This window comes from Melozone crissalis, unplaced genomic scaffold, assembly GCF_028551555.1.
Source record: "Melozone crissalis strain CALT ecotype California unplaced genomic scaffold, PUWL_Pcris_2 ptg000004l_1, whole genome shotgun sequence".
NCBI classification, from domain to species: Eukaryota; Metazoa; Chordata; class Aves; order Passeriformes; family Passerellidae; genus Melozone; species Melozone crissalis.
This window is the reverse complement of record NW_026535782.1, coordinates 4,654,222-4,678,865: the sequence shown is the minus strand read 5'-3', so window position 1 is coordinate 4,678,865 and position 24,644 is coordinate 4,654,222. Positions and strand designations below refer to the sequence as shown.

General features: G+C 39.5%; 2 protein-coding genes across 3 annotated transcripts in view; one reads left to right on the top strand and one right to left on the bottom strand.

Annotated features, from left to right (window-relative positions):
- Positions 1–18,271, top strand: part of CCDC146 (coiled-coil domain containing 146) — a 59,309-nt gene extending 41,038 nt beyond the window's left edge. The window contains exons 10-19 of the mRNA XM_054276294.1: positions 1,536–1,631; positions 2,627–2,797; positions 3,457–3,545; positions 3,662–3,826; positions 6,200–6,418; positions 7,032–7,260; positions 12,542–12,670; positions 14,538–14,675; positions 16,034–16,279; positions 17,201–18,271. Of these exons, the coding sequence (XP_054132269.1) occupies positions 1,536–1,631; positions 2,627–2,797; positions 3,457–3,545; positions 3,662–3,826; positions 6,200–6,418; positions 7,032–7,260; positions 12,542–12,670; positions 14,538–14,675; positions 16,034–16,279; positions 17,201–17,386 (1,668 nt within the window). The 3' untranslated portion in view covers positions 17,387–18,271. The remainder of the gene's footprint in view (positions 1–1,535; positions 1,632–2,626; positions 2,798–3,456; positions 3,546–3,661; positions 3,827–6,199; positions 6,419–7,031; positions 7,261–12,541; positions 12,671–14,537; positions 14,676–16,033; positions 16,280–17,200) is intronic.
- Positions 18,272–18,901: 630 nt separating this feature from the next.
- GSAP (gamma-secretase activating protein) overlaps positions 18,902–24,644 on the bottom strand; it is a 43,595-nt gene continuing 37,852 nt past the window's right edge. For both annotated transcript variants that reach the window (XM_054275149.1, XM_054275157.1), the window contains 5 exons: positions 23,423–23,542; positions 21,941–22,002; positions 19,928–20,032; positions 19,684–19,777; positions 18,902–19,116 (listed from right to left, as the gene is read on the bottom strand). In XM_054275149.1, coding sequence (XP_054131124.1) covers positions 19,016–19,116; positions 19,684–19,777; positions 19,928–20,032; positions 21,941–22,002; positions 23,423–23,542 — 482 coding nt within the window. In that variant the 3' untranslated portion in view covers positions 18,902–19,015. The remainder of the gene's footprint in view (positions 19,117–19,683; positions 19,778–19,927; positions 20,033–21,940; positions 22,003–23,422; positions 23,543–24,644) is intronic.

Sequence of the window (24,644 nt, the reverse complement as noted above, 5' to 3'; positions counted from 1 at the left end):
CATGTGGAGAGTTCTCTTTGCTCAGGCCAGCACAGAGACAGCCAAAGGTGCCTAAGTTTAGCCCTGTCCTACGTGAACCTTAACATTCAGATTAAAGATGTTTAGATGAGCTTTTTATTTTTACACAGCAGAAGTGGTAATTAATATATGCTCCACAGAAAAGTTATTTTTGATCCCTACGCAAGACCAAAAGTCACTTTCTTAGGACAGGCTTAACTGCCATTTTAGTAAACTTAAATTAAATCTCAGAGCTGCAGCTGAAACTAAAGTAACTCCACAATTTGACCTGTACTGTGTCTCTTGTTTCCCTTTGCCATAATGCAAGTGAACAGAATTTAATTTTACAATACTGTCAGAGAAGGGAAAATAACAAGTGCAAAATATCTCCCTATCAATATTATTTATAGTGAATTCTAACATCTGGTTGTGATCTGAGCAAGATATCACAGGATTGTAAGTATTATCTTTGAATATCTTCCAGGTGTGTTGTTAAATGCAATTTTTTCCCATCCATATGAATTACAGATTTTAAATTAAAATCATTTAGGTTGGAATGGACCTTTAAAGGTTATTTGGTCCAAACCCCTGCGGTAGGCAGGGACACCTTCATCTAGATCAGATTGGCCAGACCTCAGTCCAGCCTGGCTTTGAATGTTTCCAGAGATAGGGCATCAACCACCTCTCTGGGAAACCTGGGCCTTGTTGAACAAAATTTGTCCTAATATCTAATTCTCCCTCTTTTATTTTAAAATTACTATTCCTTTTTCCTATCAGAGCAGTTCCTGCTAAATTGTTTGTCCCCATCAATTTCACAGAGGCAATATATGCCATCATAGTTAGCCTGATGCATTTTTTTCTTGCTTTCTTATAACCATAAAGAATTTTTCAGTGAAGTTAATTACAGTGAGGCTTGTACAGCTTTTTTTCTTACAAGTTATATCATGTAGTGAGATTGATCAGATATATTTTAATCAGAGGTAGTGTTTTTAATGTATTCCTTCACATACTTAGTGTTAAAATCTGATTGAATAGATTAGAATATAATTTTACCATAATGTACATGAAAAAATAATACATCAATGTTTGTGTTATTAGATTTGACTTTCTAGGGTCTAATGAAAATCCTACTGTAATGATAAAGAGAAAAAAATGTGATATCCATTTTATGTAGATGTGAACTCTTTATTCCCTTTAGTAAGCTCAGAATTTCACTCTGAAAATCCTCTGTTAATTTAGGTTATATTTTTATATATTGTCTCTGTGTTTATTTTTTTAAAATGACAATTTAGTTGCTGAAAACCATAAACCTCCTAAATTTCCATGAAGTTTAGTGTTCATAGTTCTTGAATGAAAAATTTGAGAAACTTCAGTAGGTTGCTGAGGAACTCTACTCAATTAAGTATTCTTGTACTAGCAATTATAAGGAGGGAGAAAATTAATTTCTTAATTTATGTAGCTACTTCTAACACAGTATCAGCAGTTTAAATTTTCCTCCTTTTCATTTGCATCACTATGTGCTTGGTTTATTTTTGTAGGCAGAAAGTAACTCAAAGTACAATGCAGCGTTATTAGAAAGACGACAAGAACTGCAGGACGAGATTGAAACGATCAAGAGAGATTTAGCTGAACAGGTGCTGAATTCTGCTTTCTCACATTTTTTCATTTTGACAGTAGATTTTCTATCATGAGAATAAAGGGACTGTTTGAAGAAAAAACAAAGGAGTTTTTAGCTGCAGCTTTCTGGTGAGAAAATGCAATAGTGTTTCTTCAGTTTTAAAGACCACTTTTCTGTCATTTTTAAAAACATTTGCGGTGTTACTGGTTGTATAATAGAAGGCAGAAAGCAAATCTTTCTAGTTTAAGTCTTCCTAAATGTTGTTGGTGACACTGCAGTTAGAAATATATTGTTATACATTTCCTTTGGATATGAAACCGTGTCTTGTTGCAACAATAAAAATCCAGCATTTGTACATTAAGATTTTTCATCTTCACAGTTCTGTCATTTGTGGATGTCTGTCTGTATGCAGCACAGCCATACAGAGTGTGGCAATGCAGATACCTGTGTTACAAGAGCATTAGTACCTGCCACTACATAAATGACCTCATAAGAAGCAATCTATTTCAGACATACCTCCTTGGTACCTCCAAGGTCAAACCTCCTTGTCTTCTTACCCTTATATCCATTTTCTTTCTGTTTTTTGTTTGAATTCATTAACATTATCAAGTGGGGATCTGCTTGTATTTGGATACATGTGCCTTCCAGTACCTACCTGGCATTCTTTGGGATATGAACCTTGTGAGCCTGGAGAGCTTCCATCACCTCCTCCTAAAGACATGGCACTGAACTTCCTTAAAGATTATACAGCCATAAATATCCATTCTGTCCAATGGACAATAGCTGAGAGATGTCACACTGAGGAACAGAAATGCTCTTAGGTGATAATATATTCTGAAATGTTATTATAAGGATTGTGGATGGTGTTTTAAAGCAATAATTAATTATGGTTTTAAATCTATGTAGTCTGTATATTTGTTTACATTGCAGATAAACCCAAAGTAATTCCAGCTTTGGGTTTGCCAGCACTGATACATTGTTGCATTGGGATTTAAATTTAATCTTCTCTAGGAAATGATATCAGAAACAGATGCCCGTGTGTTAGAGGAATGCATGGCTGCAGAACGCTCGCTGTTCAAAGAGCAGGAAAAATGCAGAAATGAGTTAGCCACACTTACACGTCTGACTCTGCTCAGAGCTGATGAGAAGCAACTGAAAAGCAGGGATGTTCAGAAAGCCAAGGTAAAAAATTATATATTTGGAAGATTGTTCAAAATACCAGCTGGCTTAGGGAGAAATTAAATTACTAGTGAGGGGAGTTCCACCAGAACACTGGAAACTCTCATCACTGTCAATAAAAAACTCTCAAAAAAAAACCTCTCAAAACCAGTAGGAGGGGAGAAAAGGCCTCTCAATTTAAGATTGATGGTCCAGGCTATTGAGGACTGAACACAACTGGAATCAAAAGATCCAGAAACTTAACAGAATGCAATCCTGCTCAAACATCAGACATCAGTGACTGCTTAAAAGTCAGAATTGAGTAAGAAAGAAATTTTGTTTGTAAAGATACAATTTCAGTGTTTCATTTGCTAAATAATTATATAGTGATGGACTTGGCTGATCAGTAGAAAGAGTGGAACTCCAGACAGAGGGAACCAAGCATTTAAGATGCAGCATCAAAGTATCTACATTACTAATAGTAATTGTAAGCTTAATATAAATGGAAAAACTGTGCTTTTTTATGTTGTTGTAATAAAAACATTCCATTGTAATAAGAAAAAGTTCTTACAATAATGTCTTCTCACTGTCTTTTTCTCATCGAAGAGTTTTTCTGGGTAATTTCACTGAAGACATTTCTTTAGTATATCTAAAGTGCTTACTAAATTTTATTTAAATTTCAGATTCAACTCCAAAGTCTTGGTAAAGAACTAAAAAGACTGGATAGTGAACTAACCATCTGCAAGAAGATGAAAAAAGAAAACGACAAAGAGTAAGAAAATAATAACAATACCTTATTTCAAAAAAGTCTTCAAAAGCAAATTTTATCCAAGGAATGCAGGCATAAAATGCTAATAATTATTTCTTTCACATATCTCATTTCTTCAGAATCCAAGGAGTTGTTAAAATGTGTGAACTTATGCAAATTGAAAAGGACAAATCTATAGATTTGATGCGTATTGCTCAGTGGAAAGCAAAAGAAGGTGAACACCGGGTAAAATTGCTAGAAAATAATATAGAAAATTTAAGACATGCTGTTATGACCAGAGAAAGGTGAGTTTGAAGTACACTGTAGTTCACAATTATAGAAATTTAAGACTAGAAAAAAATCTTAGGAGGGAATCTATTCCATCTTTAATTATGCCCATATCCTTGATAGTTATTATCCTGACTTTTAAAATCTGATTAAAACAAAGGCATATAGAAACACCCCTCCATAATCTCTTCCAATTTCTTATCCCACTAACACTCCACAACTATCTTGGGCATCAGTGCTTGTCAGAAAGTAGTTTTGAACTTTGTCTGGCTACTCTCTCATTTCTCATCAGAGTTTTTGGCTCTCAGGTTTTGCATTATCATTCTGTTTTGTTCAATGTGAGCATCACCATTGCACTCATATCTGCTGTCCTTAGAGAAATAGAGGTCTGACACAGATGATTCCCTAATGAAGTGGTGCATGGGACTATTAAATGAGTCACTAGCTAGGAATATGGCTGTCTAATTATAAAATTAGATCAAATTGGGGATTTTGGTTCAAACTCACACTGAAGTTTATTACATAACATTTATTTCAGATAAAGTGTGGTTTCAATTTCCAAACAAACTTAGACAGAATGAAAGGTTACATTCACAGCAAAGATAATGAGGCAGAATAGCTGATACTTGTGACTCTCTTTTTTCCTAGACCATTATTTAGTGAGGATATCTTTTTGCCATATTTTTGTCATTCTAGTGATGAAATTCTGCAATATTGACAGAATTACAATGTCTTGGTATTCTGTCCTTGGGCAAGTAGGGAGACAGTGAATAGCCAACTTGGTAAGCAAAACAGGAAAGCCAAAACTGAGTTAAAAATAACATAATTTTCAGTTAAAAATAACATAATTTTCCAAAAACTTCATTATTTGGTGCCAAGAAATTTAAATCAGAAAAACAACACACTAGATATTTTTGTGAATCTCCTAGTAGTTTGGTTTCAAAGTCATGCTAGAGATAGCTGAAAAAGAGGTAGAACTTCAGTGATTGAAGCAATTTTGTCAAGATGTACAAGCTGACATTTTGTTGTAAAAATTTTGAGGCCTTCTCAGTTGATGAAAGAAGGGGGAAAAGGCTAATAAGACATAAATTTTGTATAGATATCAGAAGTATATAAATATTATTATTGATGTCCCTACTCGGTACAGATCCAACAGATATTTTGGGCTCTGCAAAGCTAGATTTAAAATTAGTCAGAGGTATTGAATTTTCAGTAATTCTCTTGCCTATGAAAAATATTTTAAATCCCAGTAACAGAATTTAGTATCAGTACCACTGACTTCACTGCAACCTATGCTATTTGTAGGACATAGTATCGGTCCAAATAAGGCAAGAAATTTTCAGAAAATATTTAAAACACATTGCATTTCTGCAATTCTGTTATACTTTCAGTCTGAAACTTGACTGACAGATGTTTAATTAAATTCAGTAATACCCTGTGGTACTCAAAGTGTTATACATGTGGGGGAAATGAAAGAAAGCAGCTCCCTGCCCTGTATACAGCAAATCAGCAATTTAATGATGGAGCCCATGAGGGAAGGATATTTCATCTGCAGGTCTGTATTTTAACAGAAGACTTTCTTCTCCTTTCACTACCTCTTTTGTATGTTGACATGAGTAGATAAAGTTGTGTCTTGATCCAGAAGTGATACCAGAGATCAAATGCAGTAACTCTAAATTCTGTGCTGTGAGATAGTAAATACTCCATTTGGTGACAAGAATCGGTTTTTTAAATTAGGAGCCATCATCCAATGATCAAAAAGGATCAATATATAATTGAAATCATATCTGGAAATAACATCTGTTCTTTATTTTTGTGTGATCGGGTCACTAACCTCCCACTATGTTTTGGTTTCTTTTTTCATCTGTCAAATGGGCAGATGAAATAATAATGGGCAATCTAATCATTTTCTTTCTTGTGTTAATGTTGTGACACACTGTTTTATAAACAATAGCTTTGAAGAACTTTGAGTTGCAACCACAAAATAATTTAAATATTGTTTTTTAAATAGAGTGGCAGGATTTCGACACGTTAAGGCTTTTCATCATAGTTGATGTATATGCTCTTAAACTTTATTATTTATGGCTGCTTGGGCTACCTAGTACAGAATAAAAGAGCTGTAAGTGCAAATGTAAAAGCCTTCCTAAGTGCAATCCTCCCTGTATAGCATTTTTCTTGTGCCAGAATCCAGTTCTTTTCAAGCTGGAAAGAACTTGCAAAACAACCTTCTCTCAGAATGTCTTTCTTCTTCTTGTAAAGCTTCTGTGAAGCAGAGACATAGAGGAGCCCTTGTGGGCTTGAGAAATACATTTAAGCTCTGCTTTTAATTGCTGAAATTGGTTTCAAATTGAAAGAACTAAAAATATTCCCACATTTCTGTTACATTAAAGAAAATTGCAGGAGGACTATATGAAGATTAAAAAGAATGAGAGAATGAAAGAGTTCATCAAAAATGATTATGTCAAAGTTGAACAAGAGATGCTAGAGAATAAAGAAAAGGAAAAGTATTTGCATGTTGACAGCCTTACTGCTGCAGCCACACACGTGGAAAAGGAAATTTCACAGCTACACAAAAATTATGAAAGGGTTATTGAGCAACGAAATGAGAGGTACATTTCTAAATTTGATCTAAGGTAGTGCTTAATTTTGACATTCATGAAGCAACAATACTTTTTAGCCTATGAGCACTCCTCATTAGGATGGCTGAAGGTCTGTGGCACTGCAATGTTTTGCTGACCAATCCCCCTCACTGCACTGCCAGTGCTGCTTTGCATTATGTAGATATTTCTCCAGTGGTGATCATGCTTCAGAACTTTTATTCAAAAAATATGGTGTCTTGGCTACTGAATGCTTTGAGAACTTGTAACCATCTGCTTGGTTTGTGCATTGTGCACAGCTATGGCATCTGCAAAATGCAGATTATCTAGATCTCTCTGATCTTAATCCAGTTTTAAATGCTGTGGAAGGCCAGAAGACCTTAAAAATTATGTGAGAGACAAGAGTCACCTTTCCAAGAGTTTGTTTTCTGATTTTCACATTGCAATTATTTTGTTACTTATTTAAAATGCTGTCATTTGATTAAAATGATAATTGAGAAAGCTTCATACTTTGTCACAGATTATTACTATCTTTTATGATAACTTTTTAATGTTCTTGAATGGAATATACTGAATATGACTCATTTTTCTAAAAAATTATCTTTAAATTTTGGCTTTATTTCAGTGGTCTTTTGCTCAGAGAACGAGAAGAAGAAGTGGGCGTTTTGTATGAGAAAATAAACAGGCAAGAGGTGTTGCGTAGGAACGGAGAAACTAAGATGCAAGTTATGGATGAAAAAATCAGTTTTCTGAAGCTGAAGTTAGTTGAGAAAAAAAGAGAGGTTAAATTGTGTTTTAAAGAGCTCTCAGTGAAGAATGCCCTGGATGCACAACTGGTGAAAATTCGGACACAGGTTGGTGTTAAAGGAAACCTTTTTTACTACTGTTCTGTATTTTAAAATTTAAGATGATTTCATTGGAAAAAAATATCTGGATGTACAAGATTAATTAAAGCAGCAAGTTTAGTAATACACCTGTCTAGCAAAGCACTGATACATGTTTTTAATTTCACATATGTGAGTTTTTATGCTTATGTGTAGTAGGCTCATGGTCTTTGTTTCACATGTGCCAAATGTTTCCTGGGTATGGAATTCCAGCTAACCCACCCCACAGCCTGAAATGTCAGTATGACTAAGCTGGAGAATTGGAGTCATGGGGGAAAAATGAGACTGTAAAATTTGTTAAAACTGTATTGATGGAGTAGGTGGAGGGGTGGGAGATACACTTAGACATCAAATTTCTAAAATAATAACTCAATTCACACTTGACCCTGAGCCTACTCTGGAAACTCTGCTGCCTACAATGATATAATCCACATATATTTTATTTTGCACAAAAACAGTGTAAGTTTTAGTCCTAGTAACAAAATAGCATTAAACAGCTAACAAACTGCAGTGCTTGGGACATTCTTTCCTGGCTTTCTGAAATGGCTCATTTACTTTTGACCTTATCTCCAGATGGTAATTTTTCCCATACATACTCTGTTAATGCCTGCACAAATCATGAATTGGGCTGTTCCATTGCCTTTCAAACTCACATCAGTGGGAGCTGTGGCTCACTGTTTAATAGTGCTTGCACTATTCTCTTACTTCTGGCCTTTTGAAGAAATTGTATGCTCTGCTACAAGAACAAAGCATAGCACATGTTTTAATACCTCATGCAAATCATGCCCCAAAGACCTTTGCAGGGCCATCACAGACTTAAAATATGAACTGAGGCAGTATAAAAAAAAAAGAAGAAGACTAAATGAAAAAAAAAACTAAAAAGACCCCAAAGTTTTCAGGTAAGATTTAAACTGAGACTGAGATTCACTGAGTCAAATACGGTAGTAGCAAAATGCAGATGTTTTTTTGAACTGATAGAATCAATCATGAAACTTTGCTTTTTCTGTTCTGCATTCCTGCAACTTTCTCCTTTATGATGATAGTTCATGTGAAACCTAAAATCACTGTTAAAGGGATTTTAATGCTATTGTTGGAGGTGCTTTAAATCTTTTTGCAATGTTGACATAAAATTTAAATGTGGGAAAATATAGAGTGGTGTGATACTATGCATGCAGTAGTCTTAATAACTGTTCCCAAGTGAGGAGTTTTCCAGTGAAGAATGGCAAATAATCCTTTATCAACCTTTAAAATTTAACTAGATATTGTGGTTACTGAATATTACATGGCTCAGACTGGCTGTTAACTAGTTCATCTCCTTATGCTCCACCATTCATCATTAATGCTCTTACTCACACTGCCAACAGGAATTAAGTCCAATGAGAAGCAGTTTCAAATTGTTTGCCTTTATCTGCATGATGTAAACAAAAACCATGAGCCCAAATCTGAATTTCAGTGTTGATTGCCAAATTCACACTGCTGGTTCTTGCACTGATTACAGATTTGACCCCATGTTGAAATCTGACTCAGCTGCTGTTCAATTACCAGGGTCACAGACTGTCTGGGTTGGGCAGGCTGAATCCTGTACCTGTGCCTCTTCTGTCCTCCCCTTTTCCTGCCCTTCCTGCCTCCTTCTGTCTTCAGCAATGCCAGAACCCCTTTGGAGCAAGTGCTAGTAACGTGGACTAGGTATTTTCATTATTATCAATGAAAAAAATCAAATCAGAAATATTTACAGACTGCAAAAACTGACCCATAATCTCAGCAGCTGTAGTGCCCATTGGGAAGGGGAAAAGCCCAGATCAGGGCTGTGTGCCAGTTCAGCAAGAACAAACACTCCACCTGGGTCTCCTACATTCCACATGAGCTGCTTAATCATCAAAGTGATGCATGTTCCACTTGCATGCTTTTCATCAGAAGCTTCCTATTTCCACAAGACATTGGTGAATAGTTAAGCTAAAAAATACCATCATCTGAAGCAAGACCAGACCTCTTCTAAGCAAGTGCAAGTAACATGGACTAGGTAGGCTTGTTAACATCTAGGTAAAGATTTAAAAATAGAAATATTTACAGGCACTTCTTTACACAAAAAGTACCTGGAGAGACTGTAAGGTGGTTTTCTCTGGGCATAAAACTATGTAACTTTTAATTGGGACTGCACATCAAGGGACTGTTCCTGCTGACTGAAGTGACCCATAAAAACTAATCTGCCTTCATGCATCAATGAGAAATACTTAGCATTAATCATTAATTAGTCCAACACGCAGACCTGCTGAGCTGTCATGGTGCTGTAGATGGGACTTTCATGCCTTGGAGCTCAGGCAATATACAAGGATTGTCAGTTTATTTGAGGCATTTGGCAACAGCATTTGTCCAGGTTTTAATACATGAAAATCTTCAGACTAAATCACCACATCATAGAATAAAGGGACTAGTAGAGAGATGAAGAATTTATCTAAGCAATCAGCTCCCAGAGCAGCGTTGGATTGCCTGAGAGGGCTAAGCTGTGGCTTCAAGCCACCACTGAGAAACAGGTTTTCCCAAGCAAGCTATCCCAGCCTTTCCTTAACAGTGGAAAAATTTTCTTGAGCTTTAGCCTGGATCTTTCTTGTTGTGGTGTATGAATATTGGTTTGTATTCTGTCCTCCAGGGACATTACAAATGGACCATTCTTTTCCTTTCTGTAACATTTCATTTTAGTGGAAGGATGTTAATCATATTCCTCTCCCATCCTTTTGCTGGGCTACACAACCTTGTTTCCTTCAGTCAGCTCTTACAGATTTTTCTTAGATCATTCTTATTCTGCATTTCTTTTATATCTTGGCAATATAGTCTTTATTTGTCTTGAAGGGTAGTGCCTGGTACCTGTGGCTGATAGTGAAAGGATTCATTCAGGCATCTTGCAGGTTACCTTCCTGTTTATGCATCCAGCTATGGTGGCACCTTTCCTGACACATGACATGGTGATTCATCATCATGTTAATGTGTGTAACAACCAGACCCTTTTTTAGAGAAAAGGCATCCAAACAGTTGATTTGATTCTGTGCTTGTACAGGCAATTTTTCCTGCCTACATGTAACTACTTACATTTTTTAATTTACTATTATCTTTTTGGTTCAGACCTTTTTTTCAGAGAAAGGTAATTTTGCATTTGAATATTTTACAAAATATACTTGCAGTCTCTCTGAGCTTCACCTCATTCTACTGATGAGGTATTTACTGTGTATTTTAATCAAGAACCCATTTATGTGGCTTATTTATGAGAATATCATATGAAATGTTGAAGCTATATAAAGATCAAAATGTATTACACCTACTATTTGTCATCCATAGACCTGTGGAATTATCATAGTAGACACTGATCTGGCATGACTCAACACACCTGTGGTGGCTGTTATCCCTGTCATTTTTATCTTCTTGATGCCTACAAAGAAAACTTAATTATGTGTTCCAGATTTATTCTTCAGAAAGAGAAGTTATCATGGTTCCAAAGCTCCACCTGCACCCCCTCCTTTTTTTAAAATAGGTCTTGTATTTTCCCTTTTTTAGTGCTGTAAATACCTCACCTACCTTCTCTGAGATTCCAAAATAAAAACCTGATGTCCACTTTTTCAGACCAGTTGCTTTATCTAGACGTGTTCCCTCCTTCAACAATTCCTCCTGACTGATTACAATCCAATGCAGAAAAGCCTCTCTTATAATCTTTTCCTGTTCCCTGTATCAAATCCACTCTAAGAAAGAGAGAAAGGATTTTTTTAAATTTTAAGACTTAGAATCTCCTATGACCCAGATAGTCTTTTCCTAGGAAAACACTACAAATTAGTAAAAAAATAAAGAAAGATACCTGTAGTCATGGTACTTAAGCAGACACAGAATAGCAAGGTTATCTCTAAAAGCACTTTGATGCTTTTGGATTGGCCTGCATCTGATCACTTCAAATTCATATTGCATTTAAAAGTGAGGCTAGTGTTTATATTTAACATGAAACTTTTTTATGACCTTTGGACTGTGGTTTTGCTGCTTAGTCTTTCTCTAAATTAACTATTCAGTCCTGCACAATTTTCTTTGGTGAGCTGCCCCTAATCTCATTAAGATACCACTGCCTCCAACAAGGCGCTTTCCCCTGAGTTAGTGGTTGAGAAATTTGGCCCCAGATAGAAAAGATCACTGGAAGCATAGCTGCATCCTGCTGTTTGTGCTGGCCCTGCTTTTACATTCTTCCATTCTGTGTATTTTTGGGCTTGAGTTTTAGCTATTTGTTAGCAAAATGTAACTTTCAGTACCTAGCTATATTCAGAATCATGGTTTGCTGAGGAAATTGTTCATTACACTCATCTAAGGTTTTTACTTTAGCTGCTTTTAGACAAAGTGTGCAGGAGTGAGTTGTGTGGTGCTTTTTTTACTAGGAAAATAAGTATTTAAGTGTTCTGATAATGTTCCACTGCCACCTGAGAATATCTGTCAGTTTTCTCTTTTCTAGTTAAATATGACTTGTTAACTTCGAGTGACAAACCTCATCCTGGCAACATCTAAACATTTACTTTATATTTTGGTGATTGTTCATAACTTTGAGAGCCTGGAACCACTTATTTCCTTAATCACTCATCACCTGCAGTGGATGGTTGACATTTACACTTGGGTAGCTGTGTCAGTGCTAACAGCTCACTGACAGCCAGCCAGGTGCACATCAGAGCCCCACCACTGTCAGTCTTGGAAGTCCAAAAATGAGAAAAGAGCCCCAGTCACTGGTTCAGTGAGTATTTATGCTGAGCCTGGATGGACCTGTAGCATATTCTGGGAAGCATTATTCCGTGGGAAGGTCTTGCATGGGAAAGGTCAGGGCACACCTGCCTCTGTGAGCCCCAAGGGTACCTCATTGCTCAGTGTCACTTCAGGACACGTGCCTGGGAATGTTAGTGTAGAAAACTTGGATGTCTGTAGGGATGAGACCCTCAGTACTGGCCAGCAGGGAAGCAGGGCTTTCTATTGTATTCCTGAGGATAAAAACCAAAAAGTAGCCTGAGCACCAAGAAACAGGTAGAACTCCATTTCTGTCAAATAGCAGGGTTTCCTCTGTCCTGGAACTGTCACACTGTAGTTCTCTTCTAAAAGAAAAATTTTAAATGGCTCATAATTTTATGTTACCTGCCCTCCTTCCCAGTAAAAGGAATCCTTCTCTTTTGAAGCCTCCAGACCAAAGTCTGGGGAGGAGTTTGGTGGGAATAAATAACTGTTGAGGCTCTTTGTTTGCTAGTATTCCCAGTGCAGGGACAAGATTAAAAAGCTGGAGGAAAACTATGGTGATGCCACAAACGAGAACAGAAAGCAAGAAATGGGAGGGAAGGACCCATCTCCACCTGAGCTGCTAAAAAGGATTGACAAGGTAATGTCACTTCTCATATCATAAGCTATCCTGCTGTGCTTGACCTCTTTTAGAAATTGCAAATAGTGTCTTTTATTTTTAAAATAAACCTTCTGTAAGAGGAATCAAAATAATTATGACTGGCCAATGTGAACTCCAGCCTAGCATCTACTTTCCCGGTCAACTGAACATGGGACATTTGACTTCTTCCAGGACATGTGATGGTGTTCACAGGGGTCTTAGGATGAGGGAAGAGATGAGAATATTGACTCTATGTTTCAGAAGGCTTGATTTATTATTTTATGATATATATTATATTAAAACTATACTAAAGAATAGAAGAAAGGATTTCATCAGAAGGCTGGCTAAGAATAGAGAAAGAATGGAACGATAACAAAGGCTCTGTCTTGGACAGAGAGTCTGAGCCAGCTGACTGTGATTGGCCATTAATTAGAAACAACCACATGACACCAATCACAGATGCACCTGTTGCATTCCACAGCAGCAGATAACCATTGTTTACATTTTGTTCCTGAGGCCTCTCAGCTTCTCAGGAGAAAAAATCCTAAGGAAAGAATTTTTCATAAAATGTGTCTGTGACAAGGACAGGCTGGGGAGGGGGAGCTCTCTGAGGTACCCCTGGCTCTGCAGCATCCTCTGCTGACTCTCTTCACATCATTGGCACCTCAGAGCAGACCCACCTCACCAGGGGAAGGCACAGAAAAGGCAGCAGAGGGAGAGAAATGCAGAATAATAAACTGCTAGCAAACAGGGTTATCAGTCCTTGCTAAGCAGCCATGAGCTGTTCACCACTATCCACAGGCTGTGAGCGGGAGGCAGAGCTGCCAGCTTTGTCACAAAGTCTGCATGTGTGACACAGAAGCAAACGCTGCCCCTTGGCAGGGCTGGGCCCCACTGCTTTGCTTCCCTGCTGAAAAAGGAGCCACCAAAGAGAGCTTAGTGTAAGCATCAGCCAGGCCAGCCCAGCAGCTACACCTGACTGCAGCACTGCTGGTGACTGCCCTGGGAGATTCCAGAGGGAAGCATTAGGTCCAATAGAAAGCCACTTTAGAGTCCTCTGGGTGGGGGAGGAAGGTAAAAGAACAGCATTTTCTTATACAGTTTTGTCTGTCCCAGTTATAGAAGCACAAAACTCTTCCCATTGTGTTCAGTGTTTGGAGGGGATTCACAGAGGGCTCTGAAGTTGTGAGGGCAGTAGCAGCAAGCTCTGCCAGAGTCCTTCTTTTGAAATCCAGTTTGTAAAGACAGACCCTGAACACAGCTGCTTGAATTACCCAAGCTTTTTGCTTTACTGTCCCAGATTCCTTGACAGGAGGGAGCTCCGCATAGCCGGGCAGGCCAGAGCCTGCTACCACCAGCCTACACATTAGGAAGAAGGTTTTCTTGGAGTTGTGATAAGTTTAAATGTCTACTTCAATCTCCATGGGATTTAAAGTCATTGTAGTTATAATTTGTTTATGGAGCCCATACTTTTTTTAGCATGAGGAGGGAAAAGTATTTAAAGCAAGAGCTGAAAGCTTCCATTGTGATGTGACTCAAGGAACTGGAAGATGAAAAAAATTATGACTAGAAAAAAGCCCCATTGCTTTCAAGAAAAGCTCAGCAAGGCAGTAACAGTGGTGTAACCCCTGCCCCCAAAAGGGCCTGGCCTGATATGGAAGAATTGTACGACTGACAGCAACCAACTGAAGCAATTTGGGCCTGAGTCTTGGCAGAGAAGGTGTAAATTTTGAGAAATCTGAGAGTGAAGGTATTCATTTATGACTGTTCACCGGTATTATTTCAGCAGCTCGAGGCATTCACAGAACACTTTGTGCTGCACCTTCCCCTGTCCTTTCCTTACACTGTGGTCTCCTCCTTGCTGCAGATAGAGGCAGAGCTGGTGCAGAAGGAGCAGAGGCTGCTGAAGATCGATTTCCTCTGTGAGAACATTTCTGACCTGACGGACAGAATGCGCACGGTGGTGGAGAGCGGCAGGCAGGACATGCTGCTGTTCGCTAGGAGGGTAAGGAGGGCACTGCAGCTCTGCCTGCCAGCCTGCACAGAATGAAACACTATCTGGGCAAGAGGTGATTCACTTGCAAATTACAAAAGTGGCTGGAAATGTTGAGAGGCAAATTAGAAGTGAGTCCTTCAGAAATTACAGACAGGAATAGCAACAGTAATACAGATAAACTGAAACTATCAGGCGAATGTCCTCTCTTTTAAAAACAAAGTTGCACCATAAATGGTACCTTTCGCTAAAATATAGAATTAGTTCTTTCTCAAGTAGATGCTTAGAAGCTTTGTAGGATCCTCCTTTTGCAATGTACTTAACAGCCTTTCCACAAAAAAAAGGTCAAAGGCTAAAAAGAAAGAAGGGGAAAAAAAATTAAAAACACAAATTCTACTCCAACATACAAAAAGATGAACTTAGTATCTGGCTCAAAGTTCTTTTATTGTTTAGGTAGGGAGAACCACACAGGAACCATTATTTCCAATGCAGTTTTTAAAATATAATTATAGCAATTTGCTTTTATTAACTGCAAGTAATATTGTTTGGGAAAGAGCAAAAATGCTCCTAGCCCCCATTTTCCAAATTGAGCAGAGCTGAGGGAAGGACAGGAAAAAAAAAGCTAAATAATTAATGTAAAATAAGGCCAGGGTAGAATTTTGTCTTAGATGTTAGGTTTGGCACACATGAAAGCTTAAACAAGTTTTTTATCATTTATTTTAAACACACACAGAAATACCATGGTTGTTAACTGTGTTTGTGAAATGATGGCCGTGGGCTAATAAGCTACTGTAAAAATGGCAGTGTGCCAAGAGTTGCATTTGCAAGTGCTCTGGCTGTCCCAGTTCCAATTAGTCACTTAAAGAGTATTAAAGCCTTTTGGTTTTTTTTTTTTAAACTCATCTGCAGGGAGACTCAAGGATTTCTGTCACATTCCTTTTCTGCTTGTCCCCCTTCCAAGGACAATGTCACAACCCACAGCCCCTGCATCAGCATTGGCACGCAGTTATCTCATAGGTATTGGGCTTATTCCAGCTTTATTATGAAGCCAATTGTGTATAAACTCAAAAAGAATTGGGATCCCAGGCCTTTGAGGGCTAGGGGAGTTTTTGCTGTCCAGCTGAAAAGGTCAAGAAGCAAAAACAAATGTGCTTTGCTTTTCTTGTGCTGGAGTAAATGTGACTCCTTGAGTAGCCATTTTATTTTGTTCTAAGTGTTCACAAAAATTAAGTAATTTTCAAGAATTGAACCACTATTTAAAACCTTGTCAAGGTGGACTTATTTCCAGTGCCTAATGCTGACCCAAGTGTCATGCCCAGTGAGTGCCTAAAGGGAAGCCCTAACTACAATGTAGCTGTTTTGCATTCCAGAGCAACGAACTGCAAAGCGACATAAATCGCAAAACCCAGCAGATAAGGGCTCTTTTTGCAGAGTTGTCCATGAAGCAAGCATTTGCCCTTAGACTCCAGCAGGAAATCAGAGACAAGGAACAATCTGTGATGACTGCTTCATGGATGATAAGCCAAGGCCTTTCCCCTCCCAAAGCAGAAATGGACGAGTGGAAGATCCTAGACAGCGAGAAGATACAAAAAGCAGAAGCTGAAGCCAGAGCTGAAGTAAGTTTTTGTCATACATTGCAAGAGCTCCAGGAGCCAGTGCAGATGATGGTACAGAAAGAGACAACTGACAACCCACTACAGTGGGTTTGTGGAGTTTTAACTCTAGTTTGGCAACACCACTTGGAGCTGGTCATTGAATCTTAAGGAGATTGTATACTAAAAGCCTCAGCTTTGGTTATTAAAGTAGTTTGTGTGACCATGCTGTGGCTGAAGGGCAGGGCAGCCATCAGTGGAATACTGCTGTTCACAGGATTTCAAGGTAAAGCTGCAAAAGGTGGAGTGTGGGGCTCAGGAAAAGTAAGTTTAATGTCTCCTGCATACAAGATACAATGAGCATCAGATCAGAAGCAGCAAGAAATGAAATTGCTGAGCAAGACACTGAGGCGGGGCAGCATGGCAGACAGCACTTGAAACCTTACCCTACACTTGAAACACTTGAAGCACTTAAATCTTACACTGCCTCTGTCCTAGAGATGGTCAGTGATCCCAGAGCAGAGAGCTCCTCCATAATAATATTTTAGAATAAGAAACTTCTGTCATAAAACTTCTCCTCATGCTGTGACTCAAGTTTCCTTTCATTGTTGTGGCTAAAGGCCCACTCTCAACTGGGTTCAGGAACAGAATTATTCCACAGATGTTCAGTGCAAAATTACTACATCTTTTAAAAGTTCATCTAATCTGTTTTCTTGACAAACAACAAAAGCATGGCAGGATCAAACTGTCTATTTGAAAGGACAAACTCATATCTACATGATCAAACCTCATGCTTTCCTTTTAATAGCCCTTCAGCTTTCCTGGTTTGCCAGGGGTTAGACTAAGGGTGTTACCTCTGTCAGGGATTCTGTGCACTGGCTCGAGGCAGCACTGGAGTTTTAAAGCACACAAGCCCTGTGTGACCAAGCTGTGTTTCTCTGGCAGGAGCCTCCAGAGGAGGAGGAAGTTGCACTGCCCAGCTACTACCCCACTACCCTCGAGGAGGAGGAGCAGGAGGAGGAGCAGGAGCAGGAGGAGGAGCAGGAGCAGGAGCTGGAGCAGGAGGAGCAGCAGGAGGAGGAGGAGGAGGGACTCTCTTCAGATCAAGTGAGCCCCGGCCAAGACATTTGAAAAAGCCTCCTGCTGAGCCATCTGAAATCTGAACAGACAGCACCTGAAGCAGAAGAGACCATTACCAGCTGCTGGATCATAAGAGTCAGCAGCATTTTACACTGCACTAAACAAAGATCTTTTGGTGTTCAGCCAAATTCCATGCTGAAAATGAAGTATTTGTTCATGCCAAAAGCACAGCTCACTGGTCAGTGATCCAGAATCCTTTCTCCTGGTATCCCAAATGCAATGCAGTATTTACAGGTGTCAAGAAAAGTGAGTGATCCTCATGCTATGCTTACGTTTTTTTCCAGGTAAAGTTTTATTGCATCAGAAGGTATGTTAAAATATATTCATTAAAAAGAAAGGGCTAGGAAATCTTCTCCTGTTATTAATATAATACAAAGTGGCCATCACTTATAGCCATACACCAACATGGCTTTCTGCAGTCTGGAACTGGAGTTTACACTTGCCAGAGAAATTCTAATTGCATTAAGAAAAATGTTCCTTCTCACTATGCAGTCACTAGGAAAGCTAAAGCTTCACTGGTGGCAATGACAAGGAACTAGATTTTTTTATTTCACTGGTCAGGAACAGGGAGCATCAATGGAAACCACTCAGAGAGAGGTCAGAGGTTGTTTTGAAAACCTCCCAAATGTATAAAATATTAATGAGTTTGTCTAGTCTAATAGTCTGGAATTTCATAAAGGTTTTTTTAAAAGCCAAAAAAGGCTGCAGAAATCCTGCATGGCACAACTTGGCAATTTTCTCTGTGTAGCACATTGCTATTCCTATTTGAAATTAATGTCACAGTTCAGAACTTAAAACAAAAGAGTAAACAATATTGGCTCAGTTACACATACAAACAGAAGTTGAAAACAAAGGAAAAACAGCCTGCCTAACTTCTTTCTGAAGCTGAGGTTTGAACTGTAACACTAAAAGTTGTAAGAAAGGATTATGTAAAACTCTCTGCAAGCCAATGTTAAGATCAATTTCTAAAACTTTTTTCTTATCCTGTTTACTTACAATATATTATACATATCTTTAAAAAACAAGAAAAAAACCCTCAAATAAACAAACAAACCCTCAACAAAATCTGTCACGTGCACTTTAAGGAGATTATATTTTGTGCTAATTACAAAACTGAAAATATTAGAATGCAGCTTCAGAAGCAGAAGTACCATAAGATAATTGATACCACCACAAGGAATTACTATCTCTTCACTCAGGCCTGACATAAAAAGTCATCTGTTATTCTTACCTGCTTTACACAATCACACCAAGAAATCCTTTTATTAATCCAAGTAAACAGTTACTAGTTCTTGTAACCCTGCAACTGGACTGCCTTTTCCAGCATTGTCTTGTTAAAAGAAGTGACATTTATAACAATTTTCATAGCATGTTTTGACACTGTTGTTCTACTTCAAAATGAACCCAGAGATATATTTCAAACCTAGGGTTATGTCAAATGCATTTCTCTAGGATTGTCTAGAAGTCAGTCATTTCAACCTCAGTTTGTTGGACCAAACACTCATGTCAGTACTGGTGACTGCCCAAAACTGCAGGTTATTTTGGAAACAACATTTCATTTAAATAAATACTTTTACAGAGGCACCACAGTTTGACAGCCTTCTTCAACAGCATGTTTTTTCAGGAGTATTTGAGGCCCAGAAGTGTCATAGTGTGCTTGAGTGCTGTTTCCTCTACAAATCTTGCATTTACATGGTCTTGTTTTTCATATGGACGCACACCTAGAAAAACATGGTGAGGAAGTATTTACAAAATTGTACATGCTCCAGTACACTTCTAGTCCTGCTGTCTATTAAACATCTTCATCTCCAATACCAAAAGATAAGGGGTAATAGAAATGTGTTTTCATGCACCCAAAATACTTACAGTTTTCAGTGGTGCCCTTTGGATGCTCATCCATGGCAAAAACTATCCTATTAGTGGGATGTAAGTAAATTATAACCCACACAGAGGGAAGCCTCTCTGGAGGCTGGACTTCCAAACTGGAGATCCAAACCCAGCTTGAAGCAGAGTGGCTGTGCTGGTGCTAGTCCATGAACTGGCCCAGGGCACTTGCTCATACTGCTGCTACATGGTTAACTCTGTTTTCCTCCCCAGACAGGATGATACCCATACATGGAGGCTCTTGGCCCCTGACACTTCCCTTCAGCAGAAATATGACCAAACCTATGTGTTCAGACATCACTGGAGTTTTAATAACTCAGTAATGTGAGTATAGGCAGGATATATCTGAGTGAGCATCAAAGGGTAACAATCACTGGTCTTCCAAAGTACAGAATTAACACTACCTTGATTCTCTATCTCTGCCAGCATGTTAGTCAGGTAGTTCAGTGGCAGAAACTCCACGGGGAAGGAGAGTCTCTCAGGGACAGGCCTGCTGCACTGTAAGGGAGAACATTCTGAGTTACTTCACAAAGCTGCACAGATGCACCAAGGTTTCAATGTTTCTTTAGTGTGTTACAGTCCACAGAAAGCTCAGGAATCTCAACACTGTCCAAGCATAAGATATTAAAACAGGCTCTGTGCCCTTACCTGCCTGTTTCCCAGCTTCTCAAGCAAGAGTTTCACATATTTCCGTGCTATGAAATTGGCATTTATCGGATGGTTCCAGTACTGGCGGACCTTTTGACCAAGAGCCTAGTGAGCAAAAACAAACCCCAAACCTGAGAACATAGAATGGGACAGTGGAAACTTAGAGATAAAGGCAGGAAAAGCTGACACAAAATCCAGGCTGCAATGCAGATGTGCTTTGCTTTCAGACCTCAATGACAAGGCTAAGAGGTCATCATGTTTAGCCATGGAGCTTTCCTTTTGTAGTCAGTAGCTAAGAGATCACAATGTGCTCTCAAAATCTGGGAAATCAAAACCTCCTCACTCAGTCCTCCCCTCAGCTGGTCTGTCCCAGTGCCACTTGACATGTGTACTTAAGTACTAATTGAACCTTTATCTTTTACTGTGTTTGATTTCAATCTATTCTTCCCCCAAAGAATAAAGTAGATTCCTCAAAGATTCCATTCCTCAAAGCTCCTTCAGGATAGGGCTTCTTAGGCTCAGTCTTAAGGAGCCTTAGACAAGCAGAACACTGGCAAGGAAAGATACTGGGAATGTAATTTTGGATCCCATTATTCAGGTCATCATCCTGGAAACTGATAACATTGTCTCACATTTCCAGAGCCCAGAGATTCAAAACCAGGTTTCCCAAAGCTTCCACTCCCAACCAATAAACAAAAGAATAGGAACACACTGTAAATTAACTCCACCTTCTGCTGTTTTCCCTGTGCAGATCTTCCCTTGCCCCTCCCCTTCAGCTGTGCTGCAATGCAGACAGCTGTTCATTTTAGTAAATGCTGTACAGTTTCATGGTGCTTAAATCCTTGCTTCTGATTAAACTGAAGTCATCCAGTACATGTAACCTGCTCAAAATAGTCCGAGTCACCCCAAAGTGACCTTTCTGTCAAACAGGCTAGTCCCAGCATTTTTTCCCAAAGCTGTAAATAGATACAATAAAGCACTGACTCTACTGTGCACAGCCAGCAGTGGTTGTTCCCTAACTCTCCCAGCTCAGCCCTTCACGTCAGAGCGTGCTTGGAATGGAGTTCCCCACGCACCAGGCCCAGGGCTGGCAACTCAGGGGCCCCGTGCTGACCCCAGCTCACCAGCCCTGGCCCAAAACAAGGCACAGAGGACAAAGAACATCCTTTGAGTTCTCCTTCTCTACCCCTTCTCAAAACTGCTGCCAAATAAAGAAGCCTTTGTTGGAGGAAAACCCAAGCAGCACTTCTGGCCATTTGAACTACAAGTGACAGCACATAATGAGCAAACAATGGGCAACTCATGTGGAAAAAAGCCTGTTCTGCAGTGAGGCATTCCCCAAGGGGGATCCCTGGTGCTCCTCTGACTCTTGACATCTTGTGCTTCCCCTGCAGCCCTGTGCTGTGCACTAACAGCAAAATGGAAGAAGAAGAAATACATCTCCCATCCTGCTGGAACGATTTATGGAGGAGCAGTAACCAGCTCCTGTGGCTACACAAGTCAGCTTGGTCAGTGGGTGAGACTGTGAGGTTTAACTGAGGGGAGATCTTGTAATCCATCCCTGCCACAAAGCTGTGGTACAACACAACTTCACAGCTTTTACTGTACCAGCTTTTGAATGTATTTTTTCAAGTGTACAGAACCAAACAGAGGTCACAAGTGAGAAAGACTCCATGGATGCTGAAAAGCACACACAAAACCCCATAAACCCCCTTTAAATAACCCTCATTGCCTTATGCAAATGAGTACTCAGCAGAACAGTGTCAGTCTTGTTAAATTCTGTAGGATACTGAAGACTCTGTAAAACACTATGGACAAATCTGTAATTTAAGTTATCAGGGTAACCTACAGTCCAGGAGCAGCAGATGGGGAAACTGTGGCTGTTCTGGTTATATTTGAATCAGGCTCTAATTGAATCACAGCCAAGTCTTTCATTGGTTTGACCCTATGCACAAGCAGGAATTTCCTATCAATTCCAAAATCCAAGAAATTACATCTAAAGCCATTAGTTACCTCTGGAAGCCTCATGACAATACTAAACTTCAGCTTTTCATTCTGTTCAGTGTCATCCAGATCTATAAGCAGCAGGGAAAAAAGCAAATCAAACAAACAGTAATCACATAACAAACTTTCAACTTTCACTGAAGACATTCTGAATAAACATCACTTCCTTAGTGAAATGAAAATTTCACTTTAAAGACTATTATTTACATGTTTATCATGTGTACAAATATATCTCTGCATATTTGTCCATAACTTCACCATTTTATGTAACAATTTATACTGTAATTCAAATGCACTTTGATTAAGCGCAACTCTTCAAGTTTATAATACTTAATTTATCAAGATCAAGCACAGATTGATACAGATACAACATATTTTGTTGCCCCTTTTTTTGGACCACTGGGCACAGCTGGCTCACGTTCAGCCACCACTGAGCAGCACCTCCTGGGCAGCTTTGCAGCCACTCTGCCCAGCCTGTGATGCTGTCTGGGGTTGTTGTGACCAAAGGGCGGGACCCAGCACTTGGCCTTGTTGAACCTCACACAATTAACCTCAGTCCATCACTCCAGTCTGTTCATATCTGTCAGCAGAGCCCTCCTACCCAACTTGGTGTCATCTGCAAAATGGCTGAGGAAGCACTTGATGCCCTTGTCCAGATCACTGATAAAGACATTAAACAGCACTGGAGCCAATACTGAGTTCTGGAACCCCACTGGGAACCAGCCACCAGCTGGATGTAGCTCCATGCCCCTCCACTCTCTGGGCCCAGCTGTCAGCCAGTTTATCCCAGTGAGCAGTGCTCCCACCCAGGCCATGACCAGCTGGTTTCTCCAGGAGAATGCTGTGGGAAATGCTGTCAAAGGCTTTGCTGAAGTCCAGGTAAACAACACCCAGAGCCTTTCCCTCACCCCCTGTGTGGGTCACTCAGTGACAGAAGGAGCTCAGGCTGGTCAGGCAGGACCTGCCTTTCACAAACCCCTGCTGGCTGGGTCTGAGCCCTGGTTGTCCTGCACACACCATGTGATGGCACTCAAGATGATCTGCTCCACAAGTTTCCCCAGCCATGAGGTCAGCTTGGCAGGCCTGTTCTTCTCTTTCCAAACATAAGGCAAAAGCTGAGGGCTGGGTAGCAGACCAACTTCCTCACACACAGGTGTGCACTTTCACAGAGTCACAGAAATTACCCAACAAATACTATGATGATCTTTAGTATTTGTTTTTCTAAGAAGTCTGAAGTGTAAAAACAACAAACTCAGATTCTCTCCACACAGATATTTCTTTGTGTGCTGTGGTAAGGCCAATCACACAGCCTGAGCCCCAGCTTTCTCCTTTCAGGTAGGCAACACCCTCAGCTACAGCCCTCACTGAAACAGCACTCTAAGGACAGCTGAGTGTCCTGGGCAATAAAACCTGTGTCCAAGGGGAGTGGCTCAAAGGACAACACTGCCAATTAGCTGGCAGGTAACAAATGAAACACCATGTTCACTGTACCTTTCAGCAATTTCCTGACACACGTTTCTGTCAATTGCAAGATGCCATTGTCAATGTAGTGCAGGAGGGTGTGCAGAGGCAGACATCGAACACCAAGTCCCAGGTGCAGAGTGTGAAAACCTATGAAAGACACAAACTTGTTTGGTACAATATGTAGTTTTTCCTAATTCTCTATTTAAGACTGAAATTACTCTAGCTAAAGCCATCACTTCTCTTGACTTCTGATTCTTTATAGTTGGTGAGGAAATCAATTTATCAAGTCAGGTCATCTTATTTAGACATCCTTCAAGTCCTCTCAAGTACACTCTTGTCAGAAAGAAGAAAGCTGAGGGGATTGAAAACAGTCATTAAAGTCATACACTGTCCCTAAATGTCTCCAAGCTGTTGCCTTATATCTGAATTGCTCTATTCATTTGTCTTTTATCTCCCTCTTTCCTCCTAATTAATCAAAATTTGAGGTCTCACCACCCTCAGGATGTTGGTGCCATGAAGACACTCCCACGGGCAGCATTAAAACTTCAGCTTTCCTTTGACTGATGATGGTCTTGTTATCATGTAACACTACTGTGTGGCAGCATTTGTGCCCACACAGACTGAGGGACAAACTCATACCAAAAGCAGTTGCAATGACCAAAGACAGATCAGGAAATAAACCCCAGGAAGATTCAAACAGAATTGGAAAGCATTAAGATATTAAGATGTCAAGATGTCTTTTCCTAATGAAAATAAGCAAGTGCTTTGGAAATGCTGTAAAGAATTATGAGGAACTCTAGGAGATTAAAATCTACTATCAAGACCAGCTTTTCCATCAAGGCTGGAAATAATCCCTTCAGGAAAAAACTGAAAATTATTAGCAGGGCAAGACCATGAGAAAAAAACTCTATCTGCTACAGGATAGGATTTTCCCTTGTGCCTCTTGATACTGAAGTCCAGTTGACTAAATATATATATATATATATATGTGAATGGAGTCTAAATCTTAGTTCTAAGATAAGACTGCACCCACACATTCCATTGGAAACCTCTGTTTAGTTTTCTCTATTTCTAGTAACTATTTAGTTTTGCTTCATTTCACTTGTACAGGCTTATCAAGAGCCTTCCCCTCTCTCAGTGACTTGAATAGCTGTCAATACTGCCAAAGCTAACTTGACACATGAGCTGCAACCTGTGCTGTGCTGTGAGGAATTTATAGCACTGCTCTCCTCACCCATGATAAAAACAG